The 21,387-nt window shown below is 39.8% G+C and overlaps 1 protein-coding gene across 1 annotated transcript in view; it reads right to left on the bottom strand.

The window, feature by feature from the left end:
• Positions 1–239: 239 nt before the first annotated feature.
• LOC128732462 (carbonic anhydrase-related protein 10) overlaps positions 240–21,387 on the bottom strand; it is a 30,219-nt gene continuing 9,071 nt past the window's right edge. Inside the window, exons 3-8 of the mRNA XM_053825711.1 lie at positions 17,047–17,183; positions 16,388–16,579; positions 7,849–8,011; positions 7,626–7,780; positions 7,403–7,543; positions 240–368 (exon numbers count right to left, since the gene is read on the bottom strand). Of these exons, the coding sequence (XP_053681686.1) occupies positions 240–368; positions 7,403–7,543; positions 7,626–7,780; positions 7,849–8,011; positions 16,388–16,579; positions 17,047–17,183 (917 nt within the window). The remainder of the gene's footprint in view (positions 369–7,402; positions 7,544–7,625; positions 7,781–7,848; positions 8,012–16,387; positions 16,580–17,046; positions 17,184–21,387) is intronic.

Genomic DNA, 21,387 nt, shown 5'->3' on the forward strand with positions numbered 1-21,387 from the left:
TTTGTTTATATACTTTTGTTTTGTTCTAGTATGTTTGTGTCTAATCACTCGGCTACATCGCAAATAAACCTCATTGCTTTGCCCATGTTTTTCACGCTCATTCACACCGTTACGGTTTTAACTAGGTGCTTAGCCAGCCAAGTGCTGTATTCGTTCGTGAGTGTGTGTATGTGTGTGAGTGTCAGTGTTCGAGTGTGAGTTCAGTTGGGAGAGTTGTGGCCACCCCCGCGCCAGTTCCACTAGGGCAGCGAGTGGAACACGGTGTCAATGTCTGGAAGACCTCGCTCACGGCCGCGGGCCGAAATTTCCGACGTCCAGCGATTCGCCTTGTAGTACATATCCTTATACATGGTCGGACAGTTCTGGGTCTGAGTGGGAAAAAGAAAGAGAAGACAAAAATTTATTTTTTTTTACTTTTTCTCAAGCTGTGATTTGTTAACAAAGCTCAAAAGTAATCAAAGCAACCAGAGAAGTTAGGTGCTTCTGACAACTGAACAAAAAACCGAAGGGGTTGTGTATAAGACACGACCGCGTGGTTAACGTAGGACAACGTTGTTGGCCTCGGTGGCAAAACTATGATGACAGCACCTAACGATGGATCAGTTACGGACTAAAGCGGACGTTTTAGTCTCAAACGGAGACTAACTAAATAAAGCAATTAATTGCTTTAATTAGTTAATGCCATTGCACACTTAACCTGATGAATGTTTTTCATAGAATTTTTTCTCAGCTTTCCGATGGTGGACTTGAAATTAAAATCGGTTTGGGGGATCATGGCGAAAATGGCGATTTTTGGATAAAATCCAACATGGCGGCCAAATCCAAGATGCCCGTCGATTTTTTTTCACTTCCTTTATAAGCCCTATCTCTCCTTTTTACAAAACCGTAGTTTGTTTCATAGCGAATTTTGGAAATATCACAATAATTATATGAAAATTGTGAACCTTGTTACAAATAACTGGTTGTTTTATTCAGTTTAATGCCATTGCACACCTAATTTTATGAATGTTTCTTACAGACTTTTTTCACAGCTTTCAAATGGTGGTCTCAAAATGAAAATCGGTTGGGGGACTCATGGTGAAAACGGCCATTTTTTAAAAAAATCCAATATGGCGACCAAATGCAAGATGGCCGCCAAAAAAATTTTTACTCCATTAGAAAACCCTGTTCTTCTTCTTTACAGAGCCGGGCCATTTGTTAGTTGTTTTATGGCAAATTTATGAAATATCACATGATATAGGTCTCAAGGTTTGCTCAAAATTCAACTTTTTTTGAAACTGTTAGGCCCCTTGGCAAACGAGTGGTCCACTATTTCGAGGTATCAAAAGTGTAATTCTTATTTTTTATTTTGTCAGTAGTGGCCCCATTTCAGCGAGAATTACTCATTTATTATTTAACTAGTTGAGCCCGAATCTTGCGATCCCGAAAATATAAATGGCTGCTCAGAATTCCGAAAACTGCGGATACATTCCATTGAACCAGCTTGCGAAGATGTTTAATCTTTGTATTAGTTCTTTGAGCTCTTATATTGCATAATATCGCTCTAAGATGTTGTACATAAAAGAGTCATAGCTGGAAACTGAAACAAATAGTTTTTCATGGTCGTATTGTGTTTTATTTAACTGAATAAAAACTTCTGGCTGTTTGCAACATTTATGTAGTCAGATTAGAGTAAAATGTTGCTTCGAAAATTCTTGATCGTTTGCTATCATTAACTCATTTTTTACAATTTTGCGGCTAGGTCCGGTCTGATTTAACACCGACCGTATGATGTCGCGACAAGCAATCGAGTTGAGCAGGCGAGACGAGCAGTCGAAGTCGAGTCAAGCAGTTGGGTCGGGCAGTCGAGTCGAACAGTCAAGTCGAGCAGTTAAATCGAGCAGTTAAATCGAGCAGTCTAGTCGAGCAGTTAAATCAAGCTGTTCAGTTCAGTGTTCAGTTGAGTCGAGCAGTTAAATCGAGCAGTCCAGTCGAGCAGTTTAATCGAGCAGTTAAGTAGAGTAGTCCAGTCGAGCAGTTGAATCGAGTAGTCTAGTCGAGCACTTGAGTCGAGCAGTAGAATCGAATGGTAGGTCAAGTTGTAAAGTCGACCAGTTGAGTCGAGCAGTTCATTCGTGTAGTCGAGTTGAGTGGTTGAGTCGAGTAGTCCAGTCGAAGTTGGTTTATTCGAGCAGTTGAGTCGAGCAGTCGAGTCGAGTAGTCCAGTCAAGCAGTTGAGTCGAGAAGTCCAGTCGGGCAGTTGAATCGAGCAGTTAAGTCGAGCTGACGAATCAAACAGAAGTCAAGCAGTTGAGTGGAGCAGTCAAACCCGAGCAGTCTAGTCGAGCAGTTAAATCAAGTTGTTCAATCAAGCAGTCCAGCCGAGTAGTTGAGTCGAGCAGTCGAGTTGGGCAGTTAAACCGAGCAGTCGAGTCGAGCAGTTTAAGCGAGCAGTTTAGTCGAGTATTCCAGTCGAGCAGTTGAGTCGAGTAGTTAAGTCGAGCTGTCGAATCAAACAGTTAAGTCAAGCAGTTGAGTCGAGCAGTCGGGTTGAGTGGCTAAGTCTAGCAGTTAGGTCGAGGTGCTGAATCAAGCTGTCAGTTGAGTCGAGCAATCAAATCGAGTAGTCTAGTGGAGCAGTTGAATCGAGCAATCGGGTTGAGCAGTTGAGTCGAGCAGCCGATTCGAATAGGCCAATCGAGTAGTTGAGTCCAGCAGTTCATTCGAGCAGTCGAGTCGAGCAGTTGATTCGAGTAGTCCAGTCGAGCAGTGGAATCAAGCAGTTGAATCGAGCAGTTGAGTGGAGCAGATAAATCATGCTGTCCAGTCAAGCAATCCAGTCGAGCAGTCGAATCGAACAGTCCAGTCGAGCAGTTCAATCGTGCAGTTAAGTTGGGCAGTCGGGTCGAGTAGTAAGTCAAACAAATGTGTCAAGCAGTCGAATCGAGTAGTTAAGTCGAGTAGTCTACTCGAGCAGTTAAATCAAGCTGTTCAGTTAAGCACTCAAGTCGATCTGTCCAATCAAGCAGTTGAGTCGAACAGTCGAAGTCGACGTTCTGTTAAGCAGTCCACTCGAGCAATCAAATCGAGCAGTCTAATCGACCAGTTTAGTCGAGAAGGCTAGTCAACTAGCTGAGCAATCGTGCAGTCCAGCAGTCGACCAGTGAGGTGACTGAGAATACCTACAACCCATTGCTACGAAAGCATGACGTCCTGTCAGAGACCTGGTTTTCGGTACAGACATAAGCCTCTTATATAAATAGATTTATTTATTTACTAATAATGTAATGTATATACTGGACACTATCACTTATTGTTTTTACAAAATAAAAATTAGCATTTACCTTATTCGCCAACCCCCATCATCCCGTTTATTTCTCATATTTCTTCATATAAATCCCATTTGACCTCTTTTCCCCAATTTTCTCGCTCCCTCTTTCGGTTTTCTTTTCACTGCCTTGCTATTCTTTTTTCCTTATTGGTTTCTTTTGTTTCCTGTTCCGTATTCCCATCCTTGTGTTGTTTTTCTTTTCTTTTGCGTTCTTTCTTCTTGCATTTTTCCTGATTTTCAAGCCTGTTTCTCCTCCTTTCCTGTCTTGTTCTACGTCATTTTCTGTCCTACTGTCTCCCATCAAACTGATACGTCAAAATAGCGTCAAACTGATGCCGTCCACCAACATATCACCTGCTAGATACCAGAGTAACAATCGATGAAAAGATTCGGCTACGTAAGTCATGAATTGGCATAACCGGAAAAAGGGGACGGTCTAAAATTGTACCTGAACGGAATTGAAATAAAACAAGAGCTACCGCAGTGCTAGCACTAACGGATGATGATGATGATTGATCCATTCAATTGAAGCAAAAATCTTCAAAATAAATTGGGAAATTAGCGAATTAGAAACATGCATTTTTTTTCTTTTTGAACAAATTTACGCATCTAAAAGGTGTCCTTTGTAATTTCTCGATTCGAAAATGATCGATTTACCATTTTAATGACAAATTTCAACAATCCTGATGAGCATTGGTGTGCCCATATCTAAACAAAAGTTAGGGCACTGACCTTTCAAAAGCAAGTTTTGAACAGAAAATTATCAAGTGATTACTTACGATAGCGGATTTTTTTACGCAATTAATTTTTTAAACGCAAAAATTCCGGTCGATTAGATTAACAACTTCAAAGTTCAGAGTTGAGAGTTCCACTATACTATAACTTTTTTGCATTATATTTTATAGAGAACCGCCGTAAGCTTCGCTGTCGCAAATTCTTCGCTTCACCAAACCACTTCGTGCGTTGATTGATTATAGGAACATACATCTTTATCCACCTTTTCCACATCATATCTTCGGCTATCTGCTGTGACCACTGGTAAGAGTTCATTTAATGCTGCTGCTGCATCTACACGAGGTATGTGGAACGTTGGTTCGTTCGTGGCAACTCCACGGAGAAAATGGTTAGGTAGCTTAAAGCTTCAGAATTTTCCGACTTCTTCTCGACGTACGTAAGTTGTTGACGGCTATTGATTATGTCTTCCGCCTCGGCTATCGCAGTAAAGAGAATTTCATCCATCAGTCAGTCGTCTTCCCTCAGTATTTCTTTCGTAGAACGGACCAGTCTTTCCCAAGCTCCCCCCACATGAGGTGAAGCCCGAGCATTGACGTTCCACTTTGTAGAAGCTGCGAATGTGCTCCACCAATTCCTTGCTGCTCCCCTTTTTTTTTCCATGTGTGGACTCATTACTGCGACCAGTATAGTTGATCTATTGTAATATCGCCCGGGTGTTTTGCTGTATGACCTGCACTGCATTTCTTTTTGCTATAATCGCTATTGAATGAACGATATGCTTATTTTAAATTGTATGCGTGCTTGCGTGTATTGGGGTTTACCCTTCCTTCAATGCTTGATCTACTTTACCCACTTATTCCTCGCTGCCAGCACTATCCCATATTATAGCTGTCCCTGGCGAGGACTCATTCGTACCTCTGACCCAGTACACTTAACTATAGGAGGGACATTTGCACTGTCAAGAGGCTTCAGAGGGTTAAATATAGAATTCAGCACGAAGGAAGGGTAAATGGAGGGGCCTGAGAATAAACCCATGCTAAAGTCACTTGACATCGAATGGCTTGATTCTACTAAGATTCGAACCCACGACCACTCGCTTGTCAAAGCAGACTCAGTAACCTTGCGGCTACGGAGCCCCCCTGCTGCTCCCCTTAGATTTTTCTGCCCTTTCCGGCGGCGAACCTCGACGGGAATCAAACCAAGTGGTGGCCATCGGGCTGTGTAGCTAGTGAGTGCGCTATTTCGCTCGGACTACCAGGCACGTAAACAACACGACCCATCTCTTTGCACTGCGGCGCCCAGACTACTGGTCCAAAACAGTCAAGCCCCATGTAGCAGAACGGACGTAGGTGTAATAACTCAAGCTACATTGAACTAGAAATTGGCATAAAAATAGAAGTACGAAAAAAGAACGTGACAAATGGGAGGGAATACGGGACATAAAAATAGAAAACAAGTAGGAAAGAAGAAAACGAGAGAAAAAGAGAAAATGTGGCGAAAAACGAGGAGACTGGACAGAATAAGATGAAGAATGGACAAGAAAAAAGGAAAACCATAACGAAAACGAGAAAGAAAATGAGGATAGTTTGGAGAAAAGGAGAAAAAACGGAATAGAAAAGAAGGAAAAGAAAAGCCGACAATGCAAGGGTGCAAGGAAATGGAGAAACGAGAACAGCAAAAGAGGAAAAACGGGACAGACAAACAAAAAATTGAGAGAAAAAAGTGAAAACGGAAGACAAAAGGGATAAAATGGAAAAGAACAACGGGACGAGACAAAAAGGAGGTGAAACAGGACATAATAAGAGGAAGAACGAAACAGATGAAAATGAACATCGTGACCGACAAAGAGTGAAAAAGCGCAAAAAGTCAAAAACTGCGACTGAGTAAAAATAACAAGTCGAACAAAAAACGAGGCAGAAACGAAGAAGACAAACGGGCTTGAAAACGAAAAAAACCAAAAACAAAACAAAATATTAGGATTCAAGAAAAGGGTGTAAAACGAGATAGGAAAAGAATGGTAAAGGAACAGAGAATGAGGAAAAAGTGTGCTTCTGCACGAAGAAGCAAAAACGAGAGAGCAAAATAGAGAAGAAAGGATCAGTAAACAAGTCCCCAAAAGGGAGAAGAAAAATAGCGAGAAAGATAAAAAAACCGGGTTGTTAAAGGAGAAAAACGGGACTAAAAACGTGAAACGGTATAAAAAAGAGGCATAATGGAAGAGAAAAAAAAACTAAAATAGGTAAGCCAGAGAGGACAGGCAAAAATCAGCCAAAACAGAATAAACGAGGAAAAGCGGAACAATGAAACAGGAAACAAGAGACACAAAAAAGGGAGGAGACAAAAGAAAAAAAAAGAAAGGAATGTGAGAGCCAGGAAAAAAAACGGTACAAAAATGGAGAGGAAACGGAACAGAAAGTGAAAAAACTGAACAGAAAGGAGGTAAAACGTGGAGAGAATAAGACGAAAAATGTCTAATCTATTTCCAAGTCAAACTTGTCCGTGTCCATGTCCGGTTTGAAGTAAAAATTCAAGCTCAAATTTGTCCAAATTCAGGTCTAGTTTAATTTCCAATATATTTTTTATTTCTAGAGGTTTCAACCCTGAGGGTCATTCGCGTCTTCGCTCTATAATGTCCATTATTTAATGTTCAATTGCATGGCCGATTTTGCGCCCAATTTCAAGTCTAATTTTATTCCAATATTTAGTTCAATTTGAAGTCAAATTTAAACTCAGATGTCAAGTATTATTTGAATTCTAATTTCAAGTCCAATTTAAATTTGGTTTATGTCCAATTTCAAGTACAATTTCAACTCCAATTTTAAGCTTCGAGCTTAATTTCCAATTTCCAATTTAAAGTCTAATTCAATTTCAATTTCTAATAAAATTTCAAGCAAAATTCCAAATAAAAACTTCGGTTTTAAGTCCAATCGTAATGCTTAATTCCAAGTAAAATTTCCAGTCCAAATTACTCGAAATTTAAGTCCAATTTCAAATCTAATTTTAGATCCTATTAGTGAAGTAAAGCTTCAAGCTCAAATTAGTCCAAACTCTAGTCTAATTTATAGTGGATTTCTAGTTAGACAAAGGCTCATAACTTTTAATTTTTCAGTAGTAACACACTTAAAAACCAACAGATTTCTTTAATTCGGCCAACGCGCAGAAGATTTTCCGATTGATTGGTGCAAACATATTGAAACTCGATAAGAGAACCACCAAATCATTGGCGTGGGGCACTTTTCGAGTTAGTTTTTTGGAATGATACTTTGCCTAGCTAAACTTTGTCGTAAGACGTAATCCTACGTCAAAAATAAACAACAAACAAATAAACATCTGTGCGTTGCTAGGTCCATGGCCTACCTTGCTCGCGCCGGTGTGGGCAAAATCGATGTTCGTTCGGACCGTCCGGTGATGCAACGCCTGCAGCGGCCTAGCATTGTTCCCAAGCGGGGCCTTGGGCGTTTGCTCCGAACCCTGCATCAACTTCCGCAAGGCGTACAGCTTTTGTTGAGAAGAAGAAAAAAAACACGGAAAAAAGAATTCTCAACAACTTGCAGAGCTTTCATTTGGTAATCAAACTCACCTCCTGTTTCGTGATGTAGATCGGCTTGTTTAGGATGATCCATACCGTGCTCTCCCAGCAGCCGGGATGCGTGGTGGACCCCTCGTACGTCATGTACTGTTCGGTGTTTGGCAGTAACGACCGCAGCGAGATGTGCCGTATCGGAGTGGAAGAGCCTAGTGGAAACGAAAAACCCGATAGTGGATTATTTGAGCAGTTCAAGGGTTCGAGCGGTGATTCTAACCTTTGTACAGCACCTTGTTGAAGGTGCTGGTAATTATCCGCAGCTCGGGATTGGGCGTATCGCCGATCTGCACCATCAGCGAGATGCCGACGATTCCCTGAGCCTTATGCTGGGCCTCCGACATATTGTGGTACAGTTCCTTGTTGAAACCATATAATTGAATCTGCGAGTAAGAGTAAGGAATAAAAAGGAAAGACCGCCGTTAGTGGGTGGAGAAAGAAATAATGAAACCGTCATTGCGATAAAAAGTTTTCGATAAGACTGGGGCTAACCACCCGAAGAAGGGCAATTTTTTTAAAGTGATAAGCCGTAGGAACCTGCGGGCCGGAGGCCCGAGGCAGCGTGTAACAACTGGCATGGAAAGGTTAATAAAAGGTAATAATCGTTAGATTTTACAATCCACTAAAAAGCCGGCGCCGGATTACCGGAAGTCGCTCTCGTCAGTCGGTCGGTCGGTCGGCTAGGTACGGATCGAGCAAAACCTGAAAAACACGTAGTCCTTCGTATACTTACAAAACACTAAATTACACGTTATTAACATTCTTTTGCCGGGGACGTGTTTCTTTTTCGCTCGTCGTGCCTGCCGAGGAAGCAAGCGAAAGCACCGTTACTCGGGGCCATTATTTCTGATTACCATCACGTTGTCTTAACTAGTTTTCTTCAGCATTTTTTCGTCCCGTCCCACTTTTGGTGGGTGCATATCGGCAGCAGGGAGGGTAGCAAACTAGCTTTTTATATGCCTCTCTTGTGCGCTGCGCTCCGGATCCACTAGTTTTTAATAGCAACATCATGTTGCATTCCAGGTTCCAGGCCCCAGGTTTTGGTTCCGTGCATTTCTGCTGCGAGAAAGGATGCTAAGGAATTCACAGAACGTGATGAGGAAGGAAACCGTGCGAACGTGAAACTTATTTACATAACAAGCTTAAAAGCTGACTTGTAACACCTTTGCCACTCCGGTGAATGAGTGCGAAACAGTGCGCGAGACAGAGACAGAGACTGAGAGAGGGGTAGAGTGACAAAAAGTTTGCTGTCTTTTCCCACCAACCACGTCGTGCCTTCCAGGTGTGCTCGAAAAGCGATCGTCGCAGCAGTCGTCGGTAAACAGTACATGAACTTGAAGCTAACAACATGGGAACAGTGGAAAGTGAAAACTTATGAACAAAGACGTCAGTTGATTACGTTGTTCTGCAAAATGCTTTTGAAACAGTGAAGTAGTGACGATGGTGTAAAATTGCTGATGGATTACTCTACAGACGTTCTGTGGGAGTGCGAAATTAACACACCAGAAACTCTTCAATTTTCCACCACCGTAGGAAAATGTTGGTAAAAAAACTTTTTTCAATAGCATTTTTTTTTCAAATTGGTTCCTTAAATTCTTGGTTCACATCTTATTTAAATTTTAATTTCAATTCCGTCAAATTTTAACCTTGATTTTAAGCCCAACTTCAAGTATAATTTCAATTCCGATTTCAACTCCAATTTCAAGTCTAGTTTCAAGTCCAATGGTTTTGCACCAGTTCAATTTAATTTTAAAGTTCAATTTCTCAGAACTCAGATGATGGAAGTCTCCAAATGAAAGTTCTTTTTTCTTATTTATCAATTTCTAATCTTTTAATGATAAAATTTCCATAAAAAAAATTATTTTACCTGAGTTATGGAAAAAAAAAACTCGGTTTTCTTTAACATTTACTAAATCTTAAAGAGAATTAAATATTTTAAACTGAGTTTCAATTGAGTTTATATCTCATGAACCGAGCAAACGTACAGCAAATAATTTCTTTTGAAAAACGTTAGTAAATTTTCTTCTCTTTCGATCACTGAGTGATCGATTACCGAGGTAGTCTATCTCCTGCTGTTCTTCAGAAAAAGAAGCAATAAAGGAAAAAATGAGACAGAAGGAGGGAAAACGGAAAAGAGCTTGAGGGAAAACATGTCAAAACTGGACAAACGAAAGAAAAAAGGACTAAAAACTGACATGAAAATAAAACGAAAAAAACATGACACCGTAGGCCGTATGAATAAAACAGCTTGCTTTGCTTTTCCTGTGAAATTTCATGGTAGAAGCAAAGCAAAACTTTTTATTCATACGTCCCAATGTTAGGGAAAACGGTACATAAAAAGAGGAAAAAGTGGAAAAGAATAAAACGAGAGAGAAAAAAAAGGATTAGGAGGCAAAAAAATACGAGGAAACTAGACAGGAAAAGATGAAAAACAGAAGAGAAAACGAGAAAAAAATGAGGATAAACTGAAAAACAAAATAGAACGATGCAATAAAGGTGTAAAATTGGAACAAAAAAGAAGGAAAAACGGGTAAAGAAAACGAGTGAAAGAAAAGCAGAAAAGACGGAGGAGGAAAATGGAGAAACGAAAACAAAAGAAGAGGCAAAACGGGACGAAATAATGATAACGGAAGACTTAGGGGACAAAGAAAAACAGAAAAGGAGGATACGCAGAACATAATAAGTGGAAGAACGGAACGATGACGACGAAAAACGGAGGACGGAACGGGACAGAAAAAAACAAAAAGACACAGGAAAAGAGGAAAACAGACCTGATCTCGAGAAAAAGACGGCCTGGGTGTAAAAACGGGAGAAAAAAGAAGCAAAAAACGAAAAATAAAACGAATAAAAAAATAAAAAAGAGGAAAACTGGGACAGAAGAAGAAAAAATAAAGAGAAAAAATGAAAACGGAAGACTAAAGGGATAAAGAAAAACAGTACAGGACGGACGGAACAGACGACGACGAAAAACGGGACAGAAAAGGAGTGAAATAGCGAAAACCGGGACGGAAAAAGAGACGGAACGGGATAGAAAAAGACACAGGAAAAGAGAGAAAACAGGCCTGGTTGTGAGAAAAAGCAGGTTTAGATGTAAAAATTGTCCAGAAGACCAAAATGGGAACGAAAACGCGCTAAAAAAGTATATAGGACGGAGCAAACAAATGGAGAAACGAGAACAAAGAAAGAGGAAAAATGGGACAGAAGAAAAAAGTGGAGAGAAAAAATGAAACCGGAAGACTAAAGTGATAAAGAAAAACAGAAAAGGAGGATAAGCAGAACATAATAAGAGAAAGAACGGAACGACGACTATGAAAAACGGCAAACACGGTAAAAAGCGAAAACCGGAACTGAAAAAAAGACGGAACAGGACACGAAATGACAACAATAAGACACAGGAAAGAGGAACAACAGCACAAAAAAGGATACAAAACGGAAAAAAACTAGAATAAACGAAGCAGTAAAACGGAGAAACGCGAACAAAAAAGAGGAAATACAGAACAGAAAAAAAAGTGGAGAGAAATAATGAAAATGGACGACTAAAGGGATTAAGAAAAACAGAAAATTAAGATAAAAGAATAACATAATAAGAGGAAGAACAGAATAAAAAGCGGGATATAAAAGGCATTGAAACGCGAGAACCGGAACTGGAAAAGAGACAGAACGGGACAGAAAATAACCGAAAAAGACACAGGAAAAGGGCAAACACGGACCCGATAACGAGGTAAAACAGAAAAAAATAACGAATAACGGTATAACGACTAGGGTGAAAGCCAGGACAGGAAAAGAAGAGAGCAAGAGAAAAAAGAACAGAAACAGGCCGACAAACAAAGAAAAAATGAAAAAAAATAACAAAACTCAAGAGCAAAACATGAGGACTGAAAACGAGTGAAAATAGGACTAAAAGTAGGAAGCAATGGGATAGCAAACGAAGACAAAAATGTAGAAAAGGAAAAACGGGATAGAAAAGGAGAAAAAGAATAGAATAAAATATGGGGGGGAGCAATTGGAAACGAGAATAAAAACAGAGGAAATAGGAAAGGAAAAAAATGAAAATGGAATACCAACGGGACGGAAAATGAAAAAAGACAGAACGTGACAGAAAAATAGGAAAAGTAGGACATATTTAGAAGAAGAACGGAACAGAAGAAAGGGAACGAAGTAGAACAGGAGTTAACGGGACAGGAAAAAAACAACATAAGAACAGAAAAGAAACGGGCTTGAAAATGAGGAAAGTCGGAAGAGAAACGACGAAAATTGAAACAGAAAATATAAAAATAAGAACAAAATCAGGACTGAAAAGGGAGATGAAAACAAGAACAAAAAAGAGGACGGCAGAGAAAAAATGAAAACAAAAGACTAAAGGGATAAGGATGTAAAAAGGGGACAAAACAGAAGACAAAATGGGAACGAAAATGGGCAAAACAAAAGTATAAAAGACGGAGCAGAAAAATGGAGAATGGAACAAAAACAAAGGAAAAATGGGACAGAAGGAAAATTTGAGAGAAAAAATGAAACGGAAGACTAATGGGATAAAGAAAAACAGAAGAGGACGAACGGAACAGACGAAAACGAAAAACGGAATAGAAAAAGAGCTAAAAAGCGAAAACCGAGACTGAAAAAGAGACGGAACGGGACAGAAAAAGATGCAGGAAAAGAAGAAAAACAGGCCTAGTTACGAGAAAAAGCAGGTCTGGATGTGGACAAAACGTAACAAAACAGAAAACAAAATAGGAACAAAAATGAGCAAACGAAGAAAAACGAGTAAAAATAAAGTATAAAAGACGGAGCAGAAAAATGGACAAACGAGAACAAAATAAAAACCAAAATGGGACAGAAGAAAAAAATGGAGAGAAAAAATGAAAACGGAAGAGATAAAGACGGAACGGAGGGATAAAGAAAAACAGAAAAGGAGGATAAGCAGAACATAATAAGAGGAAGAACGGAACGACGACGACGAAAAAACGGGATAAAAAACGGGTACAAAGCGACAACCAGGATTGAAAAAGAGACCGAGCGGGACAGAAAATGACAGAAAATAAGACACAGGAAAAACGGGCCTGGTTATAAGAAAATGGAGGCTTGGGTGTAAAAACGGGACCAAAAAGAAGACAAAACGAGAAAAAAAACGAGTAAAAATAAAAAAGAGGAAAAATGGGACAGAAGATGAAAAAATGGAGAAAAAAAATGAAAACGGAAGACTAAAGGAATAAAGAAAAACAGTAGAAGACGGATGGAACAGACGACGACGAAAAACGGGATAGAAAAGGAGTTAAAAAGCGAAAACTGGGACTGAAAAAGAGACGGTACGGGGCAGAAAATGTCAAAAGGACACACAAAAAGAGGAAAAACCGGTTTAGCTACGAGAAAAAACAGGCCTGTAACAGGGTTGTAAAAACGGGACAAAAACGGAAACAAAACTGGAAAGTAAACGAGTAAAAGTAGAAAAAACAAGTAAAGTAGAAAAGACGGAGCAGGAAAATGGTGAAACGAGAACAAAAAAAAGGAAAACCGGAACAGAAGAAGAAATCAATCGGAGAGTAAAAATGAAAACGGAATACTAAAGGTATAAAAAGAAAAAGAAGAGGACGAACGGAACCGACAAAGACGAAAAACAGGATAGAAAAGGAGTTAAAAAGCGAAAACCGGCACTGGAAAAGAGACGGAACGGGATAGAAAACGACAAAAAGACACAGGAAAAGAAGAAAAACGGGCCTGGTTACGAGAAAAAGCAGATTTTGAAGTAAATAGAGGACAAAACAAGATAAAATTGTAACGAAAATGCGCAAAAAAAGTATAAAAGACGGAGTAGAAAAATGGAGAAACGAGATTAAAGAAAGAGGAAAAATGGGACAGAAGAAAAAAGTGGAGAGAAAAATGAAAACGGAAGACTAAAGCGAAAAACAGAAAAGGAGGATAAGCAGAACATAATAAGAGGAAGAACGGAAGGATGACTATGAAAAACGGGAAGTACGTTAAAAAGCGAAAACTGGAACTGAAAAAGAGACGGAACTGGACACAAAATGATAAAAAAAGGACACAGGAAAGTGGAAAAAACGGGCCTGGTCACGAGAAAAAGCAGGCTTGGGTGTAAAAACAGCACAAAACGGATACAAAACGGAAAAAACTAGAATAAACGAAGCAGTAAAACGGAGAAACGATAACAAAAAAGAGGAAATACAGTACAGACAAAAAGTGGAGAGAAATAATGAAAATGGACGACTAAAGGGATTAAGAAAAAAAGAAAAGTATGATAATAATAAGCGGAAGAACAAAACAGACCAGAACGAAAAGCGGGATATAAAAGGCATTGAAAAACGAAAACCGGAACTGAAAGAGAGACGCAACGGGATAGAAAATAATAAAAAAGGGCACAGAAAAAGGGCAAAAATGGACCCGGTAACGAGGAAAAACAGAAAAAATTACAAATAACGGTATACGGACTAAGGAAAAGAGTGAAAACTAGGACAGGGAAAGAAGGGAGAAAGAGAAAAAAAAGAACAGAAACAGGCCGACAAACAAAGGAAAAACGAGAAAGAAAATGACAAAACTCAAGAGAAAAACATGAGGACTGGAAACGAATGAAAATTGGACTAAAAGTAGGAAATATTGAGACAGCAAACGAAAACAAAAATGTAGAGAAGGAAAAACGGGACAGAAAAGGAGAAAAAGAATAGAATAAAATATGAGGGGAGCAATTTTGAAACGAGAATAAAAACAGAGGAAATTGGAAAGGGAAAAATGACAATGGAAGACAAACGGGATGGAAAACGGAAAAGAAAAATAGGAAAAGTAGGACATATTTGGAAGAAGAACGGAACAGAGGAAAGAGAACGAAGTAGAAAAGGAGTTAACGGGACAGGAAACAAAAATGAGATAAGAATAGAAAAAAACGGGCTTGAAAATGAGGAAAAACGGAAGAGAAAAGACGAAAATTGGAACAGAAAATATAAAAATAAGAGCAAAATCAGGATTAAAAACGGGGATGGAAACAAGAGCAAAAAAGAGGATGGTAGAGAAAAAATGAAAACAAAAGACTGAAAGGATAAGGAAAAACAGAAAATGTCGATAAGCACAACATAATAAGACAGACGAGAACGAAAAACAGGATAGAAAAGGCATTGAAAGGCGAAGACCGGAACTGAAAAAGAAACGGAACGGGATAGAAAACAACAGAAAAAGACTCAGGAAAAGGTAAAAAACGGGCCCGGTAAGGAGGGAGGTAATAAGGACTAGGGAAAAGAGTGAAAACCAGGAAAGGAAAAGAAGAGAGGGAAAAAAAGAACAGTGGAAGATGTAACAGCCGAAAAAAAGGAAAAACGTGAAAACTAAAAACAAAACTCGAGAAAAAAACATGAGGACTGAAAACGGGTTAAAAGAGGACTAAAAATAAGAAATAATGGGACAGCAACCGAAGGAAAATTGACCATTAAAGGGAAAATCGGGATGGAAAAGGAGAAAAAGAATAGAAGAAAATATGGGAGCATCTCAATTGCGAAACGAGAATAAAAATAGAGGAAATTGGAAAGGAAAAAGATGAAAACGGAAGACAAACTGGATGAAATGGAAAAGAAAAACATAACGTGACAGAAAAGTAGGATATAATTGGAAGAAGAACGGAACAGAGGAAAGGCAAAAAGTAGAAAAGGAGTTGATGGAGTTGTTTCCTAAAACAATGAGGAAAAACGGAAGAAAAACATGAAAAATGGGTCAGAAAATATGAAAATATGAATAAAATCAGGACTGAAAAGGGCGTGAAATGGGACAGGACAAAAAGAAAAAGAGGAAAAAGTGGGCTGAGAATGAGAAACGAGAAAAATAAAAGGAAAACGGGGCAGAAAAGGTTTTCCACGTCACGTGAAAAAGAGTCAAGTAAGGGAAAACGGAATTAAAAACATGAAAAATGGGTCAGAAAATATGAAAATATGAATAAAATCAGGCCTGAAAAGGGCGAGAAATGAGACAGGACAAAAAGAAAAAGAAGAAAAAGTGGGCTGAAAATGATAAAGGATAAAGGAAATGTGGAAAACGGAAAGAAGCGGTCACACGGGATATGAAAGGAGAAAGATGGGAAAATAGGATGGAAGAACACGACAATAAAAACAGCAAAAACGGATCAACGGAAAAGTATAAGGAAGAGAAAAAATTTCCAATACGGGAAAAAACAAAACCGTTGAGTAAAGAGAAAACAGGGAGCTAAAAACTAAATAAAATACAGAAAAAACAGCAAAAAAGTGGAAAAACGGTACCAACGAAGACGAAAAAAGAAGGAAAGGAGTAGTTTTTTACAATTAACGTAGCGGACGAAATGAAACCATTTTTCTAAGAATCCAAACGACCTGTCAGGTTTTCGAAATCTCGGAATTATCTCGTCTCTATAGCTTATAATCGATTTCCATGACTGTAGCATAGAAAATCCAAGTTCGTGCTTCAAAAATTTAGATATCGTGTAATATTTGGTTTTACTTAAACAAAATGCGTTTTTCAGTAAAGCGGACTTTCTATAGATATCTGGTGCTGGGCGGCTTTCAGCATGTCACATATTCTTCGCTGCAGTTTAATAGAATTTTTAAAACTCTTGGAAAGCTGGATAGAAAATGAACCACTAGTTCGCGTATGACAAAATTGTCTGTCAGTCTGAGTCAACGACAGAGGAAACTTCAAACGAATGAAAAAATCGCCACTACAATCAAAGCAACCATGGAGCCAGTTTCCAAATGAACGCCTTTATACAACACGGGTACGCACACGCACACACTTACCTCCCCGGGAAAGCTGTACCCGTGGATGTGATGCTCGGAGCCTTGACTGTTCTCGGTGCCGTAGTGGAAGTAGATTTCCTCAAACTGATACCGATAGGCCAGCGGTCCGCTGGAGATGTTCACGTGCTGCTTGGTGTCCTTTTCCACCCGGAAGACCAACGATTGGCCGGTGTTGTGCAGAGTGCCGGAAATCTTTAGTGGAACGAAATAAGCGTAAATGAATTATCGGTTTTATTTTATACACAAAATCATTAACGACTAGGGTAAGGAAAGTAAACAGAACGATTTAATTCCCGACTTTAAGTTCAAAAATTACTGGTAAATGCAATTGGGCCATTTCGTCGGCGCTCGACGGGCTTTTCTCACGCATTTTATTGCGTTGATTTTATTACCCGACACGGAAAAGATTCTAAAGCATTATCACACGCCTCCGTAGACCCTAACAGGAGAAGAAAAATGGCGTGAAAAAGTCATCAAACACCGTTAACGAAATTCATGGCGGGCGGTGACAGAGTGTTTAAAAGAAACTGACGTCTTCCTTAGCTGGTTGTTGTTTTTTGCTTGGCTTCACTGGAGATGAACCCCAGCTAGGCACAAGGGGATCATCGAACGGAAAACTTTTTCGTTCTACATTTTCCCAAACAAAAGGGGGAACCTACCTTGTGCTTGTCGATGTGCAGCGATCTCAGATATGGATCGAACAGTAGCTTTTCCGGTTCCACGTTGATCGGTGACTGGCGGCGACCTTTGTTGCACATGTTCCACTGCGGGTTGATTAGACCCCAGAATGCGGGACCTGCGAAAGGAGGAACAAGGAATAAAAACCTAATCAGAGTGGGATTCGACTTTCAATGCACTTAACTGATCCATCAGTTAATCGAAAGCAATAAAACAAACGTTCCACTCCCTTTTGCATATGCTAACAAACCAAAACCACGTCCATTTCGAACGAGCAGGGAAAATCAACACAAACACTCTCGGTAAATTGAAAGAACAGCACTTTCGCATGTCTAGCCCAAATATGTCTTTCCGACTCGGGCTCGAGCATGGCTTGCTTTGGTTGCACCCCGCTCGCAACCATCGAAAGGCGCCGCCTTATCAAGCCGAATGTGGTGCAAAAGTCGTTTTTCTGTTTTCTTTCACCCCTCACTGCCGATTAGGTTCTCATTCATCGGAAGGCGAAGAAGGTGCGACCCCACTAATGTGAACTCATTGTGTGCTGTTTGTAATTCGTTTCTTCTTCCAGCCGTCGCATCGATTAGAATCAACCTAATCGGCAATGTTTCTTTTCCCGGTGGATCCCAGCAATATTTTGATGCGAACAATCAAGAGCAGGCTGTACCTATCCGTAGCGGTGCGGTGGAAACACTTGTTTCCCGCACTTTCAAGTTTTAACTTTCCGTCCAGTTCGGTCGCAAAGGTGGTTTGTTGCCGGGAATTGCCGCCGGGACGCTCCTTCGATTCTACTAAGTCGCCCAGCACAGCAGGAATTTGTTGATTGTAAGGTGGTCAATATGCGTCGAAAGAGGCAAAAAATGGGCTCCTCATTACCCCTGCTTCCTGGCATACTGATTATCGGGTAATCTATTCTGCTGAATTAGTTATCTTCTTAATATGACATTGCATCCGGAAATTTAAACCTTTCTCACCCTCATTAGTCCATTACAAATATTTTATAAAGTTTTTGTCCTTCCGGTGTTGGACAAAACATAGACAAAATCGAGAGAAAAAATATTTTGCCGATTTACGGATATTTCATTGTTTGAATTTCCATTTCTGTTTCGTGCTGGAAGCGTTAACACTCCTTACTCTCATTCTTCGAGCGCTTTAGGCTTTAGAACCCACAGACTATTGATTTTATACAAAAAATTTTGACTTAGATTCCAAAAAATATTTGTTTGCCCCCTGATTTTTCAAGCCAATTCGAAAAGGGGTTGATAAAAAATAATTTGGCCTTGGCTAGAAACTAAAGTTGAAATTGCACTAATTTCTGTTCCTTTATTTCTCTTTTCCAGTGCCGTTTTTCCACATTTTGTGCCGTTTTTCCTTCTTTGATGTACCGTTTTCTTGTTTTTTTTATCACTTTTCTTCTTATTCCTTTCGTTTTTCCTAGTTTTTTCTCGTTTTTCTTTTTTCTGTGCCTTATTTCAGTGTCATTGTTTTTCTTCGTTTCCTGTCTTTTTCACTTGTTTTCAGTCCTTTTGTTATTCACTCATTTTTTGTAATTTTCTTTTCCGTTTTTCGCCATTTTACTTCATTTTCTCCTTTTTCATTTCCAGTTTTCGTCTCTTTTCTAATTCTTCTCCTTCTCGTTCTATGCTTTCATATGTTCCGTTTTTCTTTTTTTAGATGCCCGTTTATTCTTCTTTTCTGTAACGTTTATTCTGTTTACAGCTCCCTGTTTTCCTTTACTCTTCGGTTTGCTTTTTTATGTCCCGTTTTTTATCTGTTTTTCTCCAGTTTTACAGGTTGACCTCTGTTGTTTGTTTTCCTCGTTTTTTATCGGTTTTCTTTTCTCCCTTTCGAGCTTCTTCTTTTCCTTCATAGCTTCCCTTGTTTTCTGTTCCGTTTTTGCTTTCTTGTCTTCTTTTCCTTTATTTTTCTTTCTCGTTTTCCCAGTTTTTATAACACTTATTTTTCTTTTTCTGTTCCGTCTTCCTTCGTTTTTTCTCTTTGGCTCGTTTTCATCCATTTTATCTCTCGCTTCTTATTTTTTTGACTGCAGTATCTGATTTTTCTCTTGGTTATCATTTTTCTGTTCTACTTATCGTCTTTTCTTGTCCGTTTTTCCTCATTTTCAGGGTTTACTTTTCCTTATACAGTCATGTTTCTTGTTTTCTATCTCTTCAACTTCTTTTCTATTTCAGTCTATTCAGTTCTTCGACTTATTGTATCCTCTTTTTCCGTCCGTTTCTGTTCTCGTCTATAAATGTTCTTGTTCACATATTTCCTCCTGCTCTATCCCGTTTTCTCCTATTTTTAATTTTCCGGAGATCCCTTTTTTCTTCTTTGTTGTCCAGTTTTTCTAGATTTTTTCTCTCGTTTTTCTCATTTTGCCTATCTTTTTTCTTTTGTTCTCTTTTCTTTTTCTTTTTTTGTTTTGATATTCCTTATTGTCTCGTTATTCCAGTCCCGTTTTCCACTGTCTGTTCCGTTTTTCCTGGTTTTTCTGCACCGTTTTCTTAGTTTTTGTTATATCTTTTTTTCTTGTTCCCCTCGTTTTACCTCTTTTTCTCTAGTTTTTATGTTTTCTGTGCCTGGTTTTCAGCTTCGTTGTTTTTCTTCGTTTCCTGTCTTTTTTCTCACTTTCAGTCTGGGTTTTCCTGTTTTTTCACTCATTTTGGTAATATTCTTTCCCGTTTTCAATCTTTTCTCTTCCATTTCTCCTTTTTCGTTTTCGCTTTTTATCTTTTTCTAATTCTCTTCTTTCTCGTTTTTTTGACATCTTCTCTCTCTCTCTCTCTCTCTCTCTCTCTCTCTCTCCAACTCTACCTCTTTCGTTTGCAATTCTTCTTTTCTCTTTCTAGTTTCCTTTTTCATCTTGTTTCTCTCTCGTTATCCCACCTTTTCTGAATTCTTGATCGTTTGCTAGCTTGGCTTAGGTAGCTTAGGTAGACTGCCCGTAGTTGCACTCCGTGATTGGCCGTGATTGGCCGAATCAGTAAGATTGCACAAAGAACCAATTGAATGGTGTTTGCGAGTAGCATGACATTCTCATTGTGCAACTTTTACTGATTCAATACTTTGAAAATTGACCAATAACGACGCCGGCCACGACCAAAAGGCTGTACTACATGCGCGAAAAGGAAGAAATATTAGTCCGATACTTGTTGGCTTAGAAAATGCTTGATCGTTTGCTATCATTTTTTAAAATTTTGCAACTTGGTCCGGTCTGATTTACCACCGACCATATGATATCGCGACAAACAATCGAGTTGAGCTGGCGAGTCGAGCGGTCGAATCGAACAGTCAAGTCGAACAGTTAAATCAAGCTGTTCAGTCAAGCAGTTCGGTCGAGCAGTTGAGTCGAGCAGTCGTGTCGAGCAGTTGAATCGAGTGGTTGAGTCGAGCAGTTGAATCGAGCTGTCTAGTCGAGCAGTTTAATCGAGCAGTTAAGTCGAGTAGTCCAGTTGAGCAGCTGAGTCGAGCAGTCGAGTCGAGCAGTTAAGTCGAGCTGTCGAATCAAACGAAGTCAAGCAAGCAGTTGAGTCGAGCCGTCACATCGAGCAGCGAAATCAAGCTGTTCAGTCAAGCAATCCGGTCGAGCAGTTGAGTCGAGCAGTCGAGCTGAGCAGTCGAGTCGAACAGTTAAGTCGAGTAGTCCAGTCGAGTAGTCTAGTCGAGCAGTTGAGTCTGGCGCTCGAATCGAACAGTTTAGTCAAGCAGTCTAGTCGAGCAGTGGGGTCAAGCGGTTCAGTCGAGCAGTTCAGTCGAGTGGTCCAGTCGAGCAGTCCAGTCGAACTGTCGAATCAAACAGAAGTCAAGCAGTTAAATCGAGTAGTCAAATAGAGCAGTCTACTCGAGCAGTTAAATCAAGCTGTTCAGTCAAGCAGTCCAGCCGAGCAGTTGAGTCGAGCAGTCGAGTTGAGCAGTTGAACCAAGCAGTCGAGTCGAGCAGTTTAATCAAGCAGTCCAGTCCAGTTGGGCAGCTGAATCGAGCAATCGGGTTGAGCAATTGAGTCGAACAGCCGATTCGAATAGTCCAATCGAGCAGTTGAGTCAAGCAGTTCATTCGAGCAGTCAAGTCGAGCAGTTGAGTCGAGTAGTCCAGTCGAGCAGTGGAATCAAGTAGTTGATTCAAGCAGTTGAGTCGAGCAGATGAATCATGCTGTTCAGTCAAGCAGTCCAGCTGAGCAGTTGAGTTGGGCAGTCCAATCGACCAGTCCAGTCGAGCAGTTCAATCGTGCAGTTAAGTCGAGTAGTTCAATTAAGCAGTCCAGTCTAGTCTATCAAATCGAGCAGTCTAATCGACCAGTCCAGTCCAGCAGTCTAGTCAACCA

The sequence above is a fragment of the Sabethes cyaneus genome, chromosome 1 (genome assembly GCF_943734655.1).
Source record: "Sabethes cyaneus chromosome 1, idSabCyanKW18_F2, whole genome shotgun sequence".
NCBI lineage: Eukaryota > Metazoa > Arthropoda > Insecta > Diptera > Culicidae > Sabethes > Sabethes cyaneus.